Source organism: Pseudophryne corroboree, chromosome 6, assembly GCF_028390025.1.
Source record: "Pseudophryne corroboree isolate aPseCor3 chromosome 6, aPseCor3.hap2, whole genome shotgun sequence".
Taxonomy (NCBI): Eukaryota; Metazoa; Chordata; class Amphibia; order Anura; family Myobatrachidae; genus Pseudophryne; species Pseudophryne corroboree.
The window spans coordinates 176,573,000-176,596,102 of NC_086449.1; the positions used below are offsets into that span (position 1 = coordinate 176,573,000).

The 23,103-nt window shown below is 44.7% G+C and overlaps 1 protein-coding gene across 2 annotated transcripts in view; it reads left to right on the forward strand.

Moving 5' to 3' along the window:
- The window catches only part of UNC5D (unc-5 netrin receptor D), an 866,621-nt gene that overhangs the window by 261,924 nt on the left and 581,594 nt on the right, over positions 1-23,103 (forward strand). For both annotated transcript variants that reach the window (XM_063932131.1, XM_063932130.1), the window contains exon 2: positions 2,250-2,468. In XM_063932131.1, coding sequence (XP_063788201.1) covers positions 2,250-2,468 — 219 coding nt within the window. The remainder of the gene's footprint in view (positions 1-2,249; positions 2,469-23,103) is intronic.

Sequence of the window (23,103 nt, forward strand, 5' to 3'; positions counted from 1 at the left end):
GCATATTGGAAATAGCTAAGAGAATGCATACTGTATTACGATGAGGTGAGAGGTACTGTATGTGTATTAAGAGCAGGAGAGAGGTGTGTATGAGGAGGAGGTAAGAGGAATATGTATTGGGAGGAGGTGAGAGGTATACATGTTAGATAGATGGAGGTGAGAGATATGCATGTTAGGCAGAGGGAGGTGAGAGGTATGTACATTAGGTAGAGGGAGGTAAGAGGTACACATGTGAGGTGGAGGGAGGTGAGAGGTATGTATGATAGGTAAAGGGGGGTGAGAGGTACGCATGTTAGGTAGATGGAGGTGAAAGGTACGCATGTTAGTAGGAAGTGAGTGTTGGAATGTGTGTGTACAGGTGGCGGCGGTATGGCAGAGTTATGGTGCATACACATAGGGTCTAATTCAGACCTGGTCGCAAGCAGGCGTTTTTTGCACTGCTGCGACCAGGTAGTCGCTGCCCACAGGGGAAGGGGGTAATCGCTGTGCAGGGGTGCAAAGGCATGTGCAGAGAGCTGCACAAACAAAAGTTTGTGCAGTCTCTGCACAGCTCAGGACTTACTCAGCCGCTGCAATGATCCGGCCTGGAGCTGACGTCAGGAACCCTCGCCTGCATTTCTTCGGACACTCCCTGGAAACGGTCAGTTGACACCCACAAACCTTTTCAGTGCGACCGCTTTCTTCGGTAAGTCCGTCGCTCTCCGGCATTCCCCGTCGCTGGGGGGACCTCGCGCCTGCGCATTGCGGCAGATACGCATGCGCAGTTCAGACCTGATGGACCCATATAGTGAGATATTGACTATCTCCGATTTTGACTTTGCGATTTCCCCTGAACTCCCGCAGAGCCCAGAACCACTGATTTTGACTATCTGTACCTTCAATTTTGACTATGTGCGATTTTGACTAAAACCCAATTTGGACTATACTTTGTACTAGATAGAACACTAACTTTCCTTGTGATACCGACTCCACAGGAGTGAGCATCTGTATCGCATCGGTATTGCAAGCTAACACAGTGCGATTTGCACTAACATTCCTTGCGATTTTGACTATAATCGCAAGGATAAATCTCACCGCGTGTACACACCTTTAGTGTACACACCAGCAAATGTCTTGAACTACAAGCAGCCCAATTGCTTAATGAGTGGAGTGATTTTTTTGAAAGTAGAAGTAGTACAGCCTTACTCACAGTTGTACACACTGGTCATATGGAGTGGAGGGAGGTGTTACACAGCTCAGCAGCCGGTGGCTGTATCAGGTAGCAGACAGTGGTGCAGATGCAAGCAGTACCAGCCTGTGTAGTGGTAAGAGGTAGCTCTGTAGAGCAGTTGTGCTCTAATAAAGTGACAAGATGGTGCTGTGCATGTGCAGTAATAGGTTTAGTGGCTATATTGGGAATTAAGCCTCCCTGTAGGAATTAATATGGAGTATGCACATTAGCAGTGGCGTAAGTTCGTCACAGTTGCCCGGAGGCAAGTTCATACCAGTTGCCCCCCCTTCCCCCTTATATTTAGATAAATGTATGTATGTATGTATGTATGTATGTGTGTGTGTGTGTGTGTGTGTGTGTGTGTGTGTGTGTGTGTGTGTATGGAGTGTTCTGAATTTTTTTTTTTATATACTGTGTATATACATTTCAATGTCTTTTATTTTAAATCACACATTTCTTAGCAGTCATACCGAGGATTAGAACCCACTGACAGCAGACACTTTACTGATGGGGCTATTTGCTCCAGTACAGGAAGCATGAGAAATGTAACTATATGAAGTTATGTGTAATTGTCAGAGAAGTAACTTCATATAGTGAAAAGATAGCGGCAGCCATCAATTAACTTACTTCAATGGTGTCATAGAATGGGAGGAGATGAAACCCCCTTCAGAGCAGGAGCCTGGCGGCAGATGACTCTGTTGCCTCCCAGAGTTCTGCCTCTGCACATTAGTGGACTCCTACTCCAAAGTGAGAATATGAGAGGCCTGTGTATGGGGAAGTGGTAAGTACTGTATGTATTAGGAGGAGGTGGGAGGTGAAAGGTACGTGTATGAGATGAAAGTCTGTGTATTGGGAAAATATGAGATGTCTCTGTATTTGGAGTTTCTGAAAGATCTGTGCATTTTGAGGTAGTGAGATATACCTGTATCAATGCTAATGTCTTTGAATTATGACATATATTTTTCTTATTTTTTTGTCTTGTTAGAAGAAAGTAAGGGAGATGTTGTTTGTAACCAATTTTCTCACTTTATGTTGCCAGGAAGTAACAATGGAGAAGCTCTGCCAGAATCCCTGCCTTCTGCCCCTGGTACCCTTCCCTACTTCCAGATGGAGCCTGAAGATGCCTACATCATCAAAAGCAATCCTATCAATCTCCGCTGCAGAGCTATTCCTGCCCTTCAGATCTTTTTCAAGTGTAATGGAGAATGGGTCCATCAGAATGACCACTGGTTTGAGGAGAGTATTGATGAAGGCACAGGTAAAAGTTCCTTTCATCGTATGGCTAGTGTGTTGGAATCTGAAACAAAGCTCATACTACTAACCCAGGTCAATAAAACAGATCTTCCTACATCACTGAGTTTAACATATTTTTAGATTACAAAAATGGCCAGTATTTCTGCAAGAAGTACAGTATATTTCTTGTATAACAGATGTGCAATGCTTTTTAGTTCCATAGATACATGGTACACATTCATTTTGAAATGTTATGCATTGTTACATTGCTCTATGTTGGTAAAGAGGAGAACCTGATGGATAAATGATACCAGAGACTACACCATGATGTGTGGCACTTTCTGGCAGTTAACAGTCTCCAGCATATGAGTAACTGAATGTGTCACCAAGCTGCCTTAAAATAAATTCAATTAAACAAAATCTGACGTCCGAGCATTGTTCAGACGTCTGCAGGATTGACAAGTGAACATCCTTTTGACGTTGGTGATTAACGAGGCAGGGAAGTTTACTTCCACGTCAGAAAGTTAGCACTGCCATAATCCTATTTTCCTGAAAACTCATGGATGCTGTCATGAATTGTGTGGATAGGTGTGACAGTGCCATGCAGGACACAATGGTATGCACAAAAGGTTCTAGATTAAATGAAATAATTTTAGTAAGTAGGGATCAATGATTTATTAATTTTGTCTGCTTTCCCCTCACTTGTTCTCATTCATCTCCCGCACTCCTGTTTCCCTTGATATAAATCAGCCACCTAGTCTTCCTTTACCAAACTTGACTCCCCTCATCCCTTGCTTGGCTGTCCCATGATATTTACAGTATATACCCTCATCTTTACTGTCTCTACTATGTCTCTCCCCATTGTCTGTAGTAGCCAGTCTCCCACGGTCTTTTATCAGTTATTAACATTATTATCCATATTTATATGAAATGAGTGCTTACTTTAAAGTAAGGAAAATATGTTTTGGTACTGTATTTCATATAATAATAGTGCAAATGTTTTATGTACTGAGCTTACAGTATCATTTGTGTGTGTCTGCCACAATGCAACTTCACAGTTGACTATATCTATAGCTTTCCTTCCCACTGATCAGCTGTTGAATACAGCATGATGGGTGTTGTAGGTCAAAGAATGATCAAGGACCCCGGTTGACCTTGGCAAGATTCCCCAAGGTTGTATCAGTGGTTTTTCCCTCAGTTACAGCACTTTTAATACTGCCTCTTTCTTTTGTATATTGTACCCAAAGCTTTTCAAATAAATAGCATTCATTTAGCTCAGCATATTGCGAGTTAAATAGTTAGTAGAGCTAACTGTGAACTAAACATATTAAGGATCTGTAAGTGACAGACAGCATTCATTATTTCCACAATGGTATACTTTTTTTTTTTTTTTTTAAATACAATCCTTTCTCCTACAATATAATTCCTCTGCTTTCTATTTTACCATGTTCTTCCTACCCAACCTCATCATCAGACGTGGAGTTGCTTAGCAATAGTGTGACTAAAATCTTCAAAGAATATTCACAAACTATATCAATTCTTTTCATCTAGATCTTTTTTCACCATTCTCCACAGATTATAGATAAGGAAATACACAAAGGGTTATGACTACAAAATTCACACAACCCCTTTGGCAATCTGCAGCATTAAGTAATTATGACAACAATAACAGGAAGCGGTAGAAATTGTATTTTAACCTCTTGGTAAGGTAACCTAGAAGAGGAGTTCTGAGTACCTAATACTACACAATGGCAGAGTTTATTTTATAATGTTGTTACACAAGGGAGGTCCTGACAGAGATTCTGGTGAAATTAACAAAACAGATAAAAAACTTTTCAGGTACTAAATTATAAACAAGATGTGTGTAAGTAGATATAATATAGTATCTACAGCTATAGCAGCTGTTCCCTTAAGCACTAAGGGGGTTATTCAAATTTAACATGTACAGAGAGATTTAGATTTGGGTGGGTTATTTTGTTTCTGTGCAGGGTAAATACTGGCTGCTTTATTTCTACACTGCAATTAAGATCTAAGTTTGAACACACCCCACCCAATTCTAAATGTCTCTGCACATGTTACATCTGCCAACCCCTTCACCCCCTGCAGTGCACATGGTTCTGCTCAATTGCTTACTTTTTTGGTTAGCTAACAAACCTGGATAAGGTCCTCAGGGCCTGATTCAGACTTGATCGTAGATGTGCGAAAAAATGCACATCTGCGATCAATAACTCTGACATGCAGGGGAACGCCCAGCACAGGGCAAGTCCACCCCGCATGTCAGATCCAGCCCCCCCCCCCCCCGCAGACTTGCGACGGCGGCAATGCTTTTGCATCTGTCATTTAGCCCTCTGCCTATGCAGCCTAGCTGCAAAGGCAGATGGCTACCCGCCATGTTTAGGGTTGCAGCAGCTGCGTGTGACATCATTCAGCCGCCGCGGCCCGCCCCACAAGCAATCCGGACACACCTGCATTGTCCGTACCGCACCCCCAATGCCACTGAAACACCACAACACGTCCCCTCACTCCAAGCGACTGCCTCTGCCTGACAATCAGGCAGAGGTGATCGCACTAGTGAGATGCTGTCGCATCTCACTGCGTGCACACACATAGTGCGGCTTCTGCGCATGAGCACACTTCACCAGCCATCAGCCTGCGAACGCTGCCGCAGCAGCTTTCCAGTCTGAATGAAGCCCTAAATACACTAAACACACACAAAAAACAGAGAAATGAACAAAGCAAAAGAACACATTCCTAAAATCCTTTACAAACAATCAGTACGGCAAAATGATTTATGAGGAATGGCTTCAAAATAATAAACAAACAATTTTATAAATAAAAAAGTTTTCTAGCAGGATAAATCAGGATTTTATTTGTTAAAATTTCTCTCAATATACTTAGGGGGTAATTCAGAGTTGATCGCAGCAGCAAATTTGTTAGCAGTTGGTCAAAACCATGTGCACTGCAGGGGGGGCAGATATAACATGTGCAGAGAGAGTTAGATTTGGGCGGGTTATTTATAGAGATGAGCGGGTTCGGTTCCTCGGAATCCGAACCCGCCCGAACTTCAGCTTTTTTTACACGGATCCGAGCGACTCGGATCTTCCCGCCTTGCTCGGTTAACCCGAGCGCGCCCGAACGTCATCATGACGCTGTCGGATTCTCGCGAGGCTCAGATTCTATCGCGAGACTCGGATTCTATATAAGGAGCCGCGCGTCGCCGCCATTTTCACACGTGCATTGAGATTGATAGGGAGAGGACGTGGCTGGCGTCCTCTCCATTTAGATTAGAAGAGAGAGAGTGAGATTGAGACAGAGACACTTGATTTACTGGAGCTTAGGAGTACTAGAGACTGCAGAGTTTACTAGTGACTGACCACTGACCAGTGACCACCAGTGCAGTTTTATTTAATATAATCCGTTCTCTGCCTGAAAAAAACGATACACAGTGACTCAGTCACATACCATATCTGTGCTCAGCCCAGTGTGCTGCATCATCTATGTATAATATCTGACTGTGCTCACACAGCTTAATTGTGGGGGAGACTGGGGAGCAGTTATAGGTTATAGCAGGAGCCAGGAGTACATATTATTAAAATTAAACAGTGCACACTTTTGCTGCAGGAGTGCCACTGCCAGTGTGACTGACCAGTGACCTGACCACACTGACCACCAGTATAAGTATACTATATTGTGATTGCCTGAAAAAGTTAAACACTCGTCGTGTGACTTGTGTGGTGTTTTTTTATTCTATAAAAAACTCATTCTGCTGACAGACAGTGTCCAGCAGGTCCGTCATTATATAATATATACCTGTCCGGCTGCAGTAGTGATATATATATATTTTTTATATCATTATTTATCATCCAGTCGCAGCAGACACAGTACGGTAGTTCACGGCTGTAGCTACCTCTGTGTCGGCACTCGGCAGTCCATCCATAATTGTATACCACCTACCCGTGTTTTTTTTTTTCTTTCTTCTTTATACATACTACATCTCATTATCATCCAGTCTATATTAGCAGCAGACACAGTACAGTACGGTAGTCCACGGCTGTAGCTACCTCTGTGTCGGCACTCGGCAGTCCATCCATAATTGTATACCACCTACCCGTGTTTTTTTTTTCTTCTTTATACATACTACATCTCATTATCATCCAGTCTATATTAGCAGCAGACACAGTACAGTACGGTAGTCCACGGCTGTAGCTACCTCTGTGTCGGCACTCGGCAGTCCATCCATAATTGTATACCACCTACCCGTGGTTTTGTTTTCTTTCTTCTTTATACATACTACATCTCATTATCAACCAGTCTATATTAGCAGCAGACACAGTACAGTACGGTAGTCCACGGCTGTAGCTACCTCTGTGTTGGCACTCGGCAGTCCGTCCATAATTGTATACCACCTACCCGTGGTTTTTTTTTCTTTCTTCTTTATACATACTACATCTCATTATCATCCAGTCTATATTAGCAGCAGACACAGTACAGTACGGTAGTCCACGGCTGTAGCTACCTCTGTGTCGGCACTCGGCAGTCCATCCATAATTGTATACCACCTACCCGTGGTTTTTTTTTCTTCTTTATACATACTACATCTCATTATCATCCAGTCTATATTAGCAGCAGACACAGTACAGTACGGTAGTCCACGGCTGTAGCTACCTCTGTGTCGGCACTCGGCAGTCCATCCATAATTGTATACCACCTACCCGTGTTTTTTTTTTCTTTCTTCTTTATACATACTACATCTCATTATCATCCAGTCTATATTAGCAGCAGACACAGTACAGTACGGTAGTCCACGGCTGTAGCTACCTCTGTGTCGGCACTCGGCAGTCCATCCATAATTGTATACCACCTACCCGTGGTTTTTTTTTCTTTCTTCTTTATACATACTACATCTCATTATCATCCAGTCTATATTAGCAGCAGACACAGTACAGTACGGTAGTCCACGGCTGTAGCTACCTCTGTGTCGGCACTCGGCAGTCCATCCATAATTGTATACCACCTACCCGTGGGTTTTTTTTTCTTTCTTCTTTATACATACTACATCTCATTATCAACCAGTCTATATTAGCAGCAGACACAGTACAGTACGGTAGTCCACGGCTGTAGCTACCTCTGTGTCGGCACTCGGCAGTCCATCCATAATTGTATACCACCTACCCGTGGTTTTTTTTTCTTTCTTCTTTATACATACTACATCTCATTATCAACCAGTCTATATTAGCAGCAGACACAGTACAGTACGGTAGTCCACGGCTGTAGCTACCTCTGTGTCGGCACTCGGCAGTCCATCCATAATTGTATACTAGTATCCATCCATCTCCATTGTTTACCTGAGGTGCCTTTTAGTTGTGCCTATTAAAATATGGAGAACAAAAATGTTGAGGTTCCAAAATTAGGGAAAGATCAAGATCCACTTCCACCTCGTGCTGAAGCTGCTGCCACTAGTCATGGCCGAGACGATGAAATGCCAGCAACATCGTCTGCCAAGGCCGATGCCCAATGTCATAGTACAGAGCATGTCAAATCCAAAACACCAAATATCAGTAAAAAAAGGACTCCAAAACCTAAAATAAAATTGTCGGAGGAGAAGCGTAAACTTGCCAATATGCCATTTACCACACGGAGTGGCAAGGAACGGCTGAGGCCCTGGCCTATGTTCATGGCTAGTGGTTCAGCTTCACATGAGGATGGAAGCACTCAGCCTCTCGCTAGAAAAATGAAAAGACTCAAGCTGGAAAAAGCACAGCAAAGAACTGTGCGTTCTTCGAAATCCCAAATCCACAAGGAGAGTCCAATTGTGTCGGTTGCGATGCCTGACCTTCCCAACACTGGACGTGAAGAGCATGCGCCTTCCACCATTTGCACGCCCCCTGCAAGTGCTGGAAGGAGCACCCGCAGTCCAGTTCCTGATAGTCAGATTGAAGATGTCAGTGTTGAAGTACACCAGGATGAGGAGGATATGGGTGTTGCTGGCGCTGGGGAGGAAATTGACCAGGAGGATTCTGATGGTGAGGTGGTTTGTTTAAGTCAGGCACCCGGGGAGACACCTGTTGTCCGTGGGAGGAATATGGCCGTTGACATGCCTGGTGAAAATACCAAAAAAATCAGCTCTTCGGTGTGGAAGTATTTCACCAGAAATGCGGACAACATTTGTCAAGCCGTGTGTTCCCTTTGTCAAGCTGTAATAAGTAGGGGTAAGGACGTTAACCACCTCGGAACATCCTCCCTTATACGTCACCTGCAGCGCATTCATAATAAGTCAGTGACAAGTTCAAAAACTTTGGCCGACAGCGGAAGCAGTCCACTGACCAGTAAATCCCTTCCTCTTGTAACCAAGCTCACGCAAACCACCCCACCAACTCCCTCAGTGTCAATTTCCTCCTTCCCCAGGAATGCCAATAGTCCTGCAGGCCATGTCACTGGCAATTCTGACGAGTCCTCTCCTGCCTGGGATTCCTCCGATGCATCCTTGCGTGTAACGCCTACTGCTGCTGGCGCTGCTGTTGTTGCTGCTGGGAGTCGATGGTCATCCCAGAGGGGAAGTCGTAAGCCCACTTGTACTACTTCCAGTAAGCAATTGACTGTTCAACAGTCCTTTGCGAGGAAGATGAAATATCACAGCAGTCATCCTGCTGCAAAGCGGATAACTGAGGCCTTGACAACTATGTTGGTGTTAGACGTGCGTCCGGTATCCGCCGTTAGTTCACAGGGAACTAGACAATTTATTGAGGCAGTGTGCCCCCGTTACCAAATACCATCTAGGTTCCACTTCTCTAGGCAGGCGATACCGAGAATGTACACGGACGTCAGAAAAAGACTCACCAGTGTCCTAAAAAATGCAGTTGTACCCAATGTCCACTTAACCACGGACATGTGGACAAGTGGAGCAGGGCAGGGTCAGGACTATATGACTGTGACAGCCCACTTGGTAGATGTATGGACTCCCGCCGCAAGAACAGCAGCGGCGGCACCAGTAGCAGCATCTCGCAAACGCCAACTCTTTCCTAGGCAGGCTACGCTTTGTATCACCGGTTTCCAGAATACGCACACAGCTGAAAACCTCTTACGGCAACTGAGGAAGATCATCGCGGAATGGCTTACCCCAATTGGACTCTCCTGTGGATTTGTGGCATCGGACAACGCCAGCAATATTGTGTGTGCATTAAATATGGGCAAATTCCAGCACGTCCCATGTTTTGCACATACCTTGAATTTGGTGGTGCAGAATTTTTTAAAAAACGACAGGGGCGTGCAAGAGATGCTGTCGGTGGCCAGAAGAATTGCGGGACACTTTCGGCGTACAGGCACCACGTACAGAAGACTGGAGCACCACCAAAAACTACTGAACCTGCCCTGCCATCATCTGAAGCAAGAAGTGGTAACGAGGTGGAATTCAACCCTCTATATGCTTCAGAGGTTGGAGGAGCAGCAAAAGGCCATTCAAGCCTATACAATTGAGCACGATATAGGAGGTGGAATGCACCTGTCTCAAGCGCAGTGGAGAATGATTTCAACGTTGTGCAAGGTTCTGATGCCCTTTGAACTTGCCACACGTGAAGTCAGTTCAGACACTGCCAGCCTGAGTCAGGTCATTCCCCTCATCAGGCTTTTGCAGAAGAAGCTGGAGACATTGAAGGAGGAGCTAACACGGAGCGATTCCGCTAGGCATGTGGGACTTGTGGATGGAGCCCTTAATTCGCTTAACAAGGATTCACGGGTGGTCAATCTGTTGAAATCAGAGCACTACATTTTGGCCACCATGCTCGATCCTAGATTTAAAGCCTACCTTGGATCTCTCTTTCCGGCAGACACAAGTCTGCTGGGGTTGAAAGACCTGCTGGTGAGAAAATTGTCAAGTCAAGCGGAACGCGACCTGTCAACATCTCCTCCTTCACATTCTCCCGCAACTGGGGGTGCGAGGAAAAGGCTCAGAATTCCGAGCCCACCCGCTGGCGGTGATGCAGGGCAGTCTGGAGGGACTGCTGATGCTGACATCTGGTCCGGACTGAAGGACCTGACAACGATTACGGACATGTCGTCTACTGTCACTGCATATGATTCTCTCAACATTGAAAGAATGGTGGAGGATTATATGAGTGACCGCATCCAAGTAGGCACGTCACACAGTCCGTACTTATACTGGCAGGAAAAAGAGGCAATTTGGAGGCCCTTGCACAAACTGGCTTTATTCTGCCTAAGTTGCCCTCCCACAAGTGTGTACTCCGAAAGATTGTTTAGTGCCGCCGCTCACCTTGTCAGCAATCGGCGTACGAGGTTACATCCAGAAAATGTGGAGAAGATGATGTTCATTAAAATGAATTATAATCAATTCCTCCGCGGAGACATTGACCAGCAGCAATTGCCTCCACAAAGTACACAGGGAGCTGAGATGGTGGATTCCAGTGGGGACGAATTGATAATCTGTGAGGAGGGGGATGTACACGGTGATATATCGGAGGATGATGATGAGGTGGACATCTTGCCTCTGTAGAGCCAGTTTGTGCAAGGAGAGATTAATTGCTTCTTTTTTGGGGGGGGTCCAAACCAACCCGTCATATCAGTCACAGTCGTGTGGCAGACCCTGTCACTGAAATGATGGGTTGGTTAAAGTGTGCATGTCCTGTTTTGTTTATACAACATAAGGGTGGGTGGGAGGGCCCAAGGACAATTCCATCTTGCACCTCTTTTTTCTTTTATTTTTCTTTGCGTCATGTGCTGTTTGGGGAGGGTTTTTTGGAAGGGCCATCCTGCGTGACACTGCAGTGCCACTCCTAGATGGGCCCGGTGTTTGTGTCGGCCACTAGGGTCGCTTATCTTACTCACACAGTCAGCTACCTCATTGTGCCTCTTTTTTTCTTTGCGTCATGTGCTGTTTGGGGAGGGTTTTTTGGAAGGGACATCCTGCGTGACACTGCAGTGCCACTCCTAGATGGGCCCGGTGTTTGTGTCGGCCACTAGGGTCGCTTATCTTACTCACACAGCTACCTCATTGCGCCTCTTTTTTTCTTTGCGTCATGTGCTGTTTGGGGAGGGTTTTTTGGAAGGGACATCCTGCGTGACACTGCAGTGCCACTCCTAGATGGGCCCGGTGTTTGTGTCGGCCACTAGGGTCGCTTATCTTACTCACACAGCGACCTCGGTGCAAATTTTAGGACTAAAAATAATATTGTGAGGTGTGAGGTATTCAGAATAGACTGAAAATGAGTGGAAATTATGGTTTTTGAGGTTAATAATACTTTGGGATCAAAATGACCCCCAAATTCTATGATTTAAGCTGTTTTTTAGGGTTTTTTGAAAAAAACACCCGAATCCAAAACACACCCGAATCCGACTAAAAAAAATTAGGTGAGGTTTTGCCAAAACGCGGTCGAACCCAAAACACGGCCGCGGAACCGAACCCAAAACCAAAACACAAAACCCGAAAAATTTCCGGCGCTCATCTCTAGTTATTTTTCTGTGCAGGGTAAATACTGGCTGCTTTAATTTTACACTGCAATTTAGATTGCAGTTTGAACACACCCCACCCAAATCTAACTCTCTTTGCATATGTTATATCTGCCCCACATGCAGTGCACATAGGGGGTAATTCTGAGTTGATCGTAGCTGTACTAAATTTAGCACAGCTACGATCTTCTTCCCTGACATGCGGGGGGACGCCCAGCACAGGGCTAGCCCGCCCCGCATGTCAGTCCGGCCCCCCCTCGCAGAAGTGCAAAGGCATCGCACAGCGGCGATGCCTTTGCACTTCAAGAGTAGCTTCCGGCCAGCACAGCTTTAGCGTGCTGGCCGGGAGCTACTCATCGCTCCCCGGCCCGCAGCGGCTGTGTGTGACGTCACGCAGCCACTGCGTCCCGCCCCCCATTCGGTCTGGCCACGCCTGCGTTGGCCGGACACGAAACGGCGGTCAATCGCCGCCGTTCCACCCCCTCCCGCCATGCAATCGACTCTGCCTGTCAATCAGGCAGAGGCGTTCGCATCCGGCGCATGTGCAGCAGGGACCCGTTAAAACACAGCGAGCGAACGGGTCAGAATGACCCCCATGGTTTTGCCCAACTGCTAACAAATTTGCTGCTGCGATCAACTCTGAATTAGGCCCTAAGAGCTCTTCTTTTCTCATAGAGTATGACATAGATGTGAGATTACAAATATGTGGAAAGTACTGTACTGTCACTACACAGCAGGAACTTTGCACATAGTGAAATGATCTGATCTGTTGTAAATTTCTTAACCGTTTTATTCATCACAGCCAATATGGCATCACTATAAGACAAGACATTGAATAACTGTAACCAACCTGGAGGCTGGGAATAGGAACAGAATGAAGCAGGCAAAGCTTTGCTTGTCATGAAAGCATTAATAACTGTTTGATTTTGTCATTCTTGATTGGTGGCTTCCTAGCTTCAAAATCATTTCAATCATCCCTCAGTCTGGCATAGTTCAATATATAAACATTATTCTCTGTAGCACAGAACATGTGAACTACACTGAAAATTCATAATTATTTAATGTAATACAAAGTAGGCAAATGATATCGAATTTGCCTAAATTCTTTCTGCTTTGTGTGCTGTATACAACATGCAGTCCATTTTGCTGTATAATTTAGTACTTTACAATGTTACCCCAGAGATTTTCCCTCATACAGCATCTCCCAAAGCACGTTATTGCAGCGTCTATTTTCCTGCCAAACATGCTTACCTTCTGTACTTTGTTGAAACTCATTTACATACATTTAAAACAAAATCTGCCAATCACAGCAGGTAACACTTTATAATGAAATACTGTGTAACTAAAAACAATTAAAAGAAGAGATAATCTTTAGAAACCTTAAAATACAGTATAAAGGAAGAATGTTTATGAAAACTGGCGCAGGACTGTGCAAAAAATGTGCATAATATACAGTGACCAATCAGATGCTTTGTGTAGCCTTTCCATTACAGCAAATGGATACAGTAGCATGCACACACAACTGGTTGCCATTGGTTACAGAACATTGTTACAGTGATCTATGCACCTGTTTTCATATATACCCCTTACAAAATAGGTATGCAGTCAGATTGTCAACATTCATTATGTCGACACCATAATGTTGAATGTTATGATGATGACGTGGAGAAAAGTTGCATGTCAACATAGAAAAAATATCACCATTAGTGTTCGGGCAGGGGCGTACCTAGAGAGGAGGAGTCCCATGTGCAGGCTCCATCTGGGCACCCTCCACTCTAGCCGGCAGCGCTGTAGCTCTGTGCACTAGGGTCCACTCCCTAGGGGACCCTAGAGCTGTCCCAAAGCCTAGAGTGCATGAGCGGATGTCCAGGAAAATGGCGCAGTGCCATTTTCCCAGTGATTTTCCTACTGTGCATGTGGAAAACACTGGATAAATGGTGCAGTGCCATTTTCCCAGTGATTTTCCTACTGTGCATGTGCAAAACACTGGATAAATGGTGCTGTGCCATTTTCCCAGTGATTTCTGCAGCACTGATGCTGCGCCGTGGGACTCCAGATGGTAAGTAGTAAAAATAATGCAGTGTGGGCCACCTCTGAACTCCGGGGGCCTGTATGCGCCACATACACTGTGCTCCTTTTACACCAGTGCGTTCGGGTTATGGTTAGTATTGGGGCTAGCCTAAAAACTGCTTATTGACATAATCTCCATATCAACAGTTCACTGGGGCCTCTCACACATATGCATTCGCTCACAATCACCTCACAACTGTCCCATTTTAGGTGGGAAAGTCCCAGTCTGAGGGCTATTTCCTTCCATCCCAATCAGGCTGGAAAGTTAGGATATATGGAATATATGGGGGGAGGGGGACTTGGATTGCACACCCTAATTCCAAGGTGCTATCATGCTGAGACTTGTAGTTCCACAAAAAATAAAATAAAATACAGATGCACACTTTATAGTACTGAGCTCTGCTATTCAGAATAACTATAATAAACTCTACAATCTAACATAGAGCAGAACTGAGGTGCTTAGCATAATTTTTATTAATAGAATAATTTTAAAATATGGGCCCACCAACCACGTAACACTTATTAACACATTAACAGTTAACGTCTTGCTAGTGTGATGCCTTGGGGTGGTTGGCCTGTGCTGACTTGGGGGGTCCCGTGCCCTGGACTTGAACCTTAGTGTTAGGGACCCACCAGATGAGGTCACCTGGTCACGATTGGTGGGCACATTGAAAGAGCTGGACAAGCATCATGATGTGTTACCATGCCCCCTTTTAGTTAAAATTTGTCTTTATCCCCCAACCTAAAAAGTTTGGCTTATGTTGACACTGCTATGTTTTGTTTTTTAGCAGGACAATGCTGATATCTGTGGTGGAATGTGCAGCTTGAGTTTACGTTTTTTTTATTTGGAATGTTTGCTACAGTCAGGAGCGGGTCTAGGAACGGCGAGCAGGGTAGGCGCCCAGGGCACTGCGGCTGCTGTCACCATGAAGGTGCCCGCCACCCATCCGCACCCCACATCCCGCACTCTGGCTGCAGCAAGCGCCGTGGACAGTGTGTGCGCCCGCTGCAGCCGACTCCATTTTCAGACAGACACTAGAGGTCACAATTGATCTCTAGTGTCTGTGTGGTGCTGCTATGGGAGAGACGTCATGACATCTCTCCCATAGAGAAGATCCGGCGGCGACCAGAGATGGAGCAGCAGCGGCAGATGCGGTCGGGAAGCAGGAGCGGGGCTGGTGAGTATGTATTTTTTTTTTTGGTGTTTGTAAGCGGCGCTACTAGGGGGCATCTCTACTGGTGGCACATCTAATGGGGGCACATCTAAGGGGGCATAACTACAAGGGCATCTCTACTAGTGGCACATCTAGTGGGGGCACATCTAAGGGGGCATAACTACTGGGGCACATCCAAGGGGGCATAACTACAGGGGCATCTCTACTGGGGACACATCTAATGGGAGGCAAATCTATAGGGGGCATCCCTACTGGGGGCACATCTAAGGGGGCATAACTACAGGGGCATCTCTACAGGGGGCACATCTACTAGGGGCATAACTACTGGGGGCACATCTACTGGGGGCAAATCTACAGGGGGCACAACTACAGGGGCCATGCCCATTACCTATGAAGCCACGCTCTGGGTGCCACAAGGTTTAGAACTGGCCCTGGCTACAGTATATTGAAATGTTGGTGGATATGTAGTCATGCTAAGTAACCAGTAATGTTATCAAACTCCACTGCTTTGAGCTGAATATCTGTCCTTTGCTCTTCTATCTCATCATTATATGCATGTCACAGAAGCGGGAGCGCTTATCGGTCATTTCAAAATGAACATCTGGCTGAACCTAAATTCCAGGGATTTTTTTTTTTTCAAACTCTGCAAATTTATTCTTAAGGATTCTTAAGGATCTGGGGCATGTCCAAACAGTTACTTATCTTGTATTTTTTTTGGGAAAAAGATTAAATAAAAAAAATAAAAAATCGAGCGAAATAAAGCAAAAATTCACATAGTGTAAAAGCAATTCTGGGGATGTACTGAATCTGAAAGTCTAACATAATATTTCCAAATAAATGTAATGACTACTCTGGGCTCAGCTATAGTACATGCAAAGAAACTTGTCCTGTTAATCTCCTTCTAATATCAATGAACAGTGATATATATATATATATATATATATATATATATAGATAGATAGATAGATAGATAGATAGATAGATAGATAGATATCTTTATATTTTTCCTGCAATTCCAAAATATTGACTGAATAAATGTAAGATTTACTAGGTAGAAATGCTCTCTAAGGAGCCTTTTCATCAATCTATGGTTATGTGTGTAATTATTATTCTCATTGCAAAATCAAAGTCACTTATCAGATGAGCGATATTGATGCAGAAATAATTGATATGCTCATGCATATGCCGGCTTGTCCTATACCTAACGGGAATCAGTCACCATGCCGCTAGTCGGGATCCCGGATGTCACAATGCTGAAGCTGGAATCCAGACTAGCAGGGAAATACTGACGCCAGAATTCCGGCACCACAGGCTTTCCTCTCTCTATGGGTGTCCACGACACCTATAGAGGGAGAATAAATCCTGTGGCGAGCGCAGTGAGCCCACAAGGGGCTTGGTAGCGCTTGCCCCGCTGCTGGCATACATATGGCCGGGATCCCGCTGTCAGTATACTGGCCACCAGTTTTACGTACTGATCTCTGCCTAACAAAAAAGCATTTTTTCTTTTACTGATTTCAACTTTTTATGTGAAATGGCATTAGCACAACAGGTATTGCTTAGGTACATATATCATCGTGATTCTTGTTAGATAGGTAATCACCAACCCCATCATGGCTCTGCAAAACCGGATGCACCAGTGTGCCTACTGTGAACTTAGAAACCAACGTCCTGGCTCTGCCAGACTTCCACCAGCAATTACATACAATGCATTGCCATCTTGCTCTTCCTTGTCATCTGCTTTGGAAGAAATCTCATGGCACCTGTACACACTGAGGCTACAAACCAACAATAAGATATTTTGTATTTCATAAATGAAACCTATACTGTATCAGCATTATATTAATATAAATATAGCAATGTACCCATGTAAATGACATCTCCAAAGGCTCCGAGGCCCATGTTCTATTCTGCCAAAGCTATAGCTGCTTGGTTCTGTCCCTTTCATGGTGACAGCACCAGCACTGTACATTAGCCAGGTAAATGAGACTTTTTATTTTGAGAGAAAGACTGTCAGTAAAGCTTCTGTATGCTAGGTTCTGGTAGGGTTCGATGAAATGTGACACTGGTCTTGGTTCACATTCTTGGACGGAGCCCAAGGGTTCTCTGCTACTGCCAACTTAACTTCTACCTTTATGACGTACATTAATTGGTAACCCTGGTTCCTTCACCTAGAATGTATGACATACAGTATTTTGGCCTAGATATAGCAAGTATGACCATTAGTTATCACAAGTATATACAATAGATATCGCTGGCCAATTTGTCACATTTTAAAACTTTCTGGGAATAATTCTAGATCATATCAATTATTTGTTTTCATATTTATACTAAAGAACATTTTCAAAACAACATTTGTAGTACATGAGTGGAGGATAAATCAGAGGTCCACATATGCACATCTCTACCTCTATGAACTTCATCCCCTTCCCCATGGAATCTTCCCTAGTAACTCAGTTTTGGAGCTGAAATGTTGGGAACATCAGGACACAGGGACATTCTGAAACTTAGAAGTTGCCCTACTGTATATATGAGCTGTGTTAATGATCACGGTTTATTGCAAGTCCCATACAATGTTAGCTTCCCTCAAAACCTTTTACACTGCATGTCTCCTGTTCTCCACTGTTCCCAGGGTTACAGAGCAAATATTGAAGTAATGTTAGGGTAATGTTAGGACCAGGAAGGGTGTCCTTCTACTCTCCAATGGGGGCACATTTACTACAGGGGGATGTCCACAGGTGGTAATTTATTTTAAGGAATTTAAAGTAGACCTGTCATTCTTTCCCATATCAAATTAGACTTCACAATTGAATGTAGTAATTACTGTTTCATTCCCTTTATAAGGAAAAAGGTCAGGGCAATCTATCTCTGTAAATGACGAGATTGCTTGCTGAGTTCCTGCCCACCACCCCCCACCATTCACACAATGCACTGGGTTCTCGGAGAGTCTAAGGAAGGGGAGACATCAGAGTCAATGCTTAACTTCCAAACCAGTATGGTGTATCTCAGTTCTGAATGCTCGCAAGATAAATGTCCATTTCCAGATGTATTCAGCATGATGAGGCGCTCAGCCTGCAAATGGATTTTTAAATTGCTGGGGGCGAAACATGCCGGTTAAATCTGTTCCTTTTGAGTAGATAATTTTATAGAGGAAAACAACAGCGGCACTGTGAACGCACAGAGCACTTAGCACTGAGTAAGGAGCATGACAAAAATGTGCCTCTCTGACATCTCTGAGGGTTACCAATTAATTTCTCTTCTTGTAACCTTTGTTTATGTGAAAGCCAAGGCCAAAATCTGAAAATTAGCCACTAATGGAGGCCAATGAAGAATGTAAATCAAAACGATAATCCCTTCACTGAGATAGGGGATTATATATATATATATATATATATATATATATATATATATATATAGAACAAAGTTATCCGGCACTCACGAAAAAACAATAAACAAAATGCCAGGGTGCCCTCCTAGTGATAATGCAGACACAGTATCCTTCCCCACCTGTGGCTCAGGTGTTAGCAGCAAAGGAAATGAGGCGGCACTCCATGGACTTATGCAAAAATCGTAATTTGTATTCAAAACATGGTGATATCAAAGTAACATCGTGTCAATCAAATCAAAAACATGAGGGGGGGGGGGGCAAGTATCTTACGACGTTTCAAGGCATCGCAGCCTTTTCATCAGGTAAGGTGACCCCTGTGCTGTGAGATAGAAAAGAACCAAATTCTTTGGTTCTTTTCTATCTCACAGCACAGGGGTCACCTTACCTGATGAAAAGGCTGCGATGCCTTGAAACGTCGTAAGATACTTGCCCCCCCCCCCCCCCCTCATGTTTTTGATTTGATTGACACGATGTTACTTTGATATCACCATGTTTTGAATACAAATTACGATTTTTGCATAAGTCCATGGAGTGCCGCCTCATTTCCTTTGCTGCTAACACCTGAGCCACAGGTGGGGAAGGATACTGTGTCTATATATATATATATATATATATATATATATATATATAGAGAGAGAGAGAGAGAGAGAGAGCATCTGAAAAGTATTCACAGCGCTTCACTTTTTCCACATTATGTTATGTTACAGCCTTATTCCAAAATGGAATAAATTCTTTTTTTCACTCAAAATTCTACACACAATACCCCATAATGACAATGTGAAAAAAGTTTTTTTTTTTTAAAGATTTTTGCTAATTTATTAAAGATTAAAGTAAATGAAGAAATCACAAAATCACATGTACATAAGTATTCACAGCCTTTGCCATGAAGCTCAGGTGCATCCTGTTTCCACTGATCATCCTTGAGATGTTCCTACAGCTTAATTGGAGTCCACCGGTGATAAACTCAGTTGACTGGATAAGATTTGGAAAGGCACACACCTGTCTATATAAGGTCCCACACTTGACAGTGCATGTCTGAGCACAAACCAAGTATGAAGTCAAAGGAATTGTCTGTAGACCTCCGAGACAGGATTGTCTCAAGGCACAAATCTGGGGAAGGGTACAGAAAAAAATCTGCTGCTTTGAAGGTCCCAATGAGCACAGTGGCCTCCATCATCCGTAAATGGAAGAAGTTCGGAACTACTCTTCCTAGAGCTGGCCGGCCATCTAAACTGAGCGATTGGGGGAGAAGGGCCCTAGTTAGGGATGTGACCAAGGACCAGATGGTCACTCTGTCAGAGCTACAGCATTCCACTATGTAGAGAGGAGAACCTTCCAGAAGGAAAACCATCTCTGCAGCAATCCACCAATCAGGCCTGTAAGGTAGAGTGGCTGGCTAGACGGAAGCCACTCCTTAGTAAAAAGCACATGGCAGCCCACCTGGAGTTTGCCAAAATGCACCTGAAGGACTCTCAGACAATGAGAAACAAAATTCTCTGGTCTGATGAGACAAAGATTGAACTCTTTGTTGTGAGTGCCAGGTGTCATGTTTGGAGGAAACCAGACATCGCTCATCACCAGGCCAATACCATCCCTATAGTGAAGCATTGTTGTGGCAGCATCATGCTGTGGCAATGTTTTTCAATGGCAGGAACTGGGAGACTAGCCACGATATAGGGAAAGATGAATGCAGCAATGTACAGATACATCCTGGATGAAAACCTGCTCCAGAGCGCTCTTAACCTCAGACTGGGGTGACGGTTCATCTTTCAGCAGGATAATGACCCTAAGCACACAGCCAAGATATCAAAGGAGTGGCTTCAGGACAACTCTGTGAATGTCCTTAAGTGGCCCAGCCAAGGCCTAGACTTGAATCTGATTGAACTTCTCTGGAGAGATCTGAAAATGGCTGTGCACCGACGCTTCCCATCCAACCTGATGGAACTTGTGAGGTGCTGCAAAGAGGAACGGGCAAAACTGCCCAAAGATAGGTGTGCCAAGCTTGTGGCATCATATTCAGAAAGACTTGAGGCTGTTATTGCTGCCAAAGGTACATCAACAAAGTATTGAGCAAAGGTTGTGAATACTTATGTACATGTGATTTCTTAGTTTTTTATTTTTAATAAATTAGCAAAAATCTCTTTTTTCACGTTGTCAGTGTGGTGTACTGTGTGTAGAATTTTGAGGGAAAAAATAAATGTATGTTATTTTCGAATAAGGCTGTAACATCACAAAATGTGGAAAAAGTGAAGCGCTGTGAATACTTTCCAGGAGCACTATATATATATATATATATATATATATATATATATATATATATATAGAATTACGATTGTCTGTTCGTTCTGGCATCAGGCAAAAACTACTGGATGGATTTGAAACACGTTTTTACTATTGTATAGCTTAATTACCTTGAAAGAAACTGGGGTATGTATGATATGTATGATCTCAATGTGACATCAGGGAGAGAAGAAATAAAGGAAAAACCAGATGCTTTACACTCGGTGCACGCAGTGTGCGGGCTCCTTCAGTCCAAAATGACTATATGTACAGTTTATACAGTGCATACTGTACATATATTGCACAATCCAAATGTGAAGAGTTACAGTATATATGTCTGTGTGTGTATATATAATATAGTATCAGTGGTGCAAGTGGGCGGGTACGGGTGGGTACGGCGTACCCGTAAGAATTTAGCCGTGGGTACGCCGTACCCACACCGACGGGCCGCCACTCCTCGCACCGCCGCTGATGTGAGTGAAGGAGAGCGCAGCCTGTGCCTCTCCTTCCCCTCAGTCTCCGGCGGGTGTCATAGTTTAATTCAGCGCCGATCCGTGAGCCAATCAGAGCTCGCGGTGCGAGCTCTGATTGGCTCACGGATCGGCGCTGAATTAAACTGTGAGACACCCGCCGGAGACTGAGGGGAAGGAGAGGCACAGGCTGCGCTCTCCTTCCCTCACACAGGATGGCAGCGGCCAGCGGCAGCGGTGAGCAGGGAAGGGGGGGGGGCATGTTATACCTGGCACTGGGGGATATCTGGCACTGGGGGGGCATTTCTATCTGGCACTGGGGGATATCTGGCACTGGGGGGGCATTTCTATCTGGCACTGGGGGATATCTGGCACTGGGGGGCATATATACCTGGCACTGGGGGATATCTGGCACTGGGGGGCATATATACCTGGCACTGGGGGATATCTGGCACAGGAGGGCATGTATACCTGGCACTGGGGGATATCTGGCACAGGGGGGCATGTATACCTGGCACTGGGGGATATCTGGCACTGGGGGGGCATGTATACCTGGCACTGGGGGATATCTGGCACTGGGGGCATATCTGGCACTGTAGGGGCATTTCTGTATCTGGCACGGGGGGCAATGTATATCTGACACAGTGGGAGCATTTGTGTATCTGGCACTGTGGGGCAATGTATATCTGGCACTGTGGGGCAACGTGTATCTGACACTGCGAGGCAATGTATATCTGGCACTCTGGGGGCATTTCTGTATCTGGCACTGTGGGGCAATGTGTATCTGGCACTGTTAGTCAATGTGTATCTGGCACTGTGGGGCAATGTATATCTGGCACTGTGGGGCAACGTGTATCTGGCACTATTGGGGTCATACGTGTATCTGCCCCTCCCCCATATGTGTATCATGCCCCCATTTTCATTGGCCATGCCCCATGTGGCATTTGGCTACACCCATTTTTTTGCGCGTAAGACATTTTTTCTACTTGCACCACTGTATAGTATGTATATATATATATATATATATATATTACTTAATCCACTGTGTTTATGGAGAGTTGCACATGTAACAGACCAGGAGAACAAGCAAGTTTAACCGTGAAAAATAAGCAAGATGCTGCTATCAACAACAGTATTTTAGGGACCATTGAGAAAGAAGAGGTGATATACACTTCAATAAACACAGCTGTAAACTAGGATGATGCCACAAATTACTTTGTGGGATTTCTAAACTTCCTTAGTGCAGGTGGACTTCCAGCGCACAGCACTGCACTGAAAGTTGGTGTCATGCTTCTGTGGAACTTGTCTCCGCCCCCAAGTGACGCAACAGAACTCAGTTTAAAGTGACTGCTTTGCAGAGGAGCCTTATTGAGACAGTGATTCTAATGGTATGTGGTGCAGGTGAGTCTGTGTTTATTAGAGATGAGCGGGTTCGGTTTCTCTGAATCCGAACCCGCCCGAACTTCATGGTTTTTTTCACGGGTCCGAGCAGACTCGGATCCTCCCGCCTTGCTCGGTTAACCCGAGCGCGCCCGAACGTCATCATGACGCTGTCGGATTCTCGCGAGACTCGGATTCTATATAAGGAGCCGCGCGTCGCCGCCATTTTCACACGTGCATTGAGATTGATAGTGAGAGGACGTGGCTGGCGTCCTCTCCATTTAGATTATAAGAGAGAGAGATTTACTGGAGCTTAGGACTAGGAGGAGTACTGTAGAAGTGTAGAGAGTGCAGAGAGTTTACTAGTGAGTGACCACCAGACAGTGCAGTTTATTTAATATATCCGTTCTCTGCCTGAAAAAAGCGATACACACAGTGACT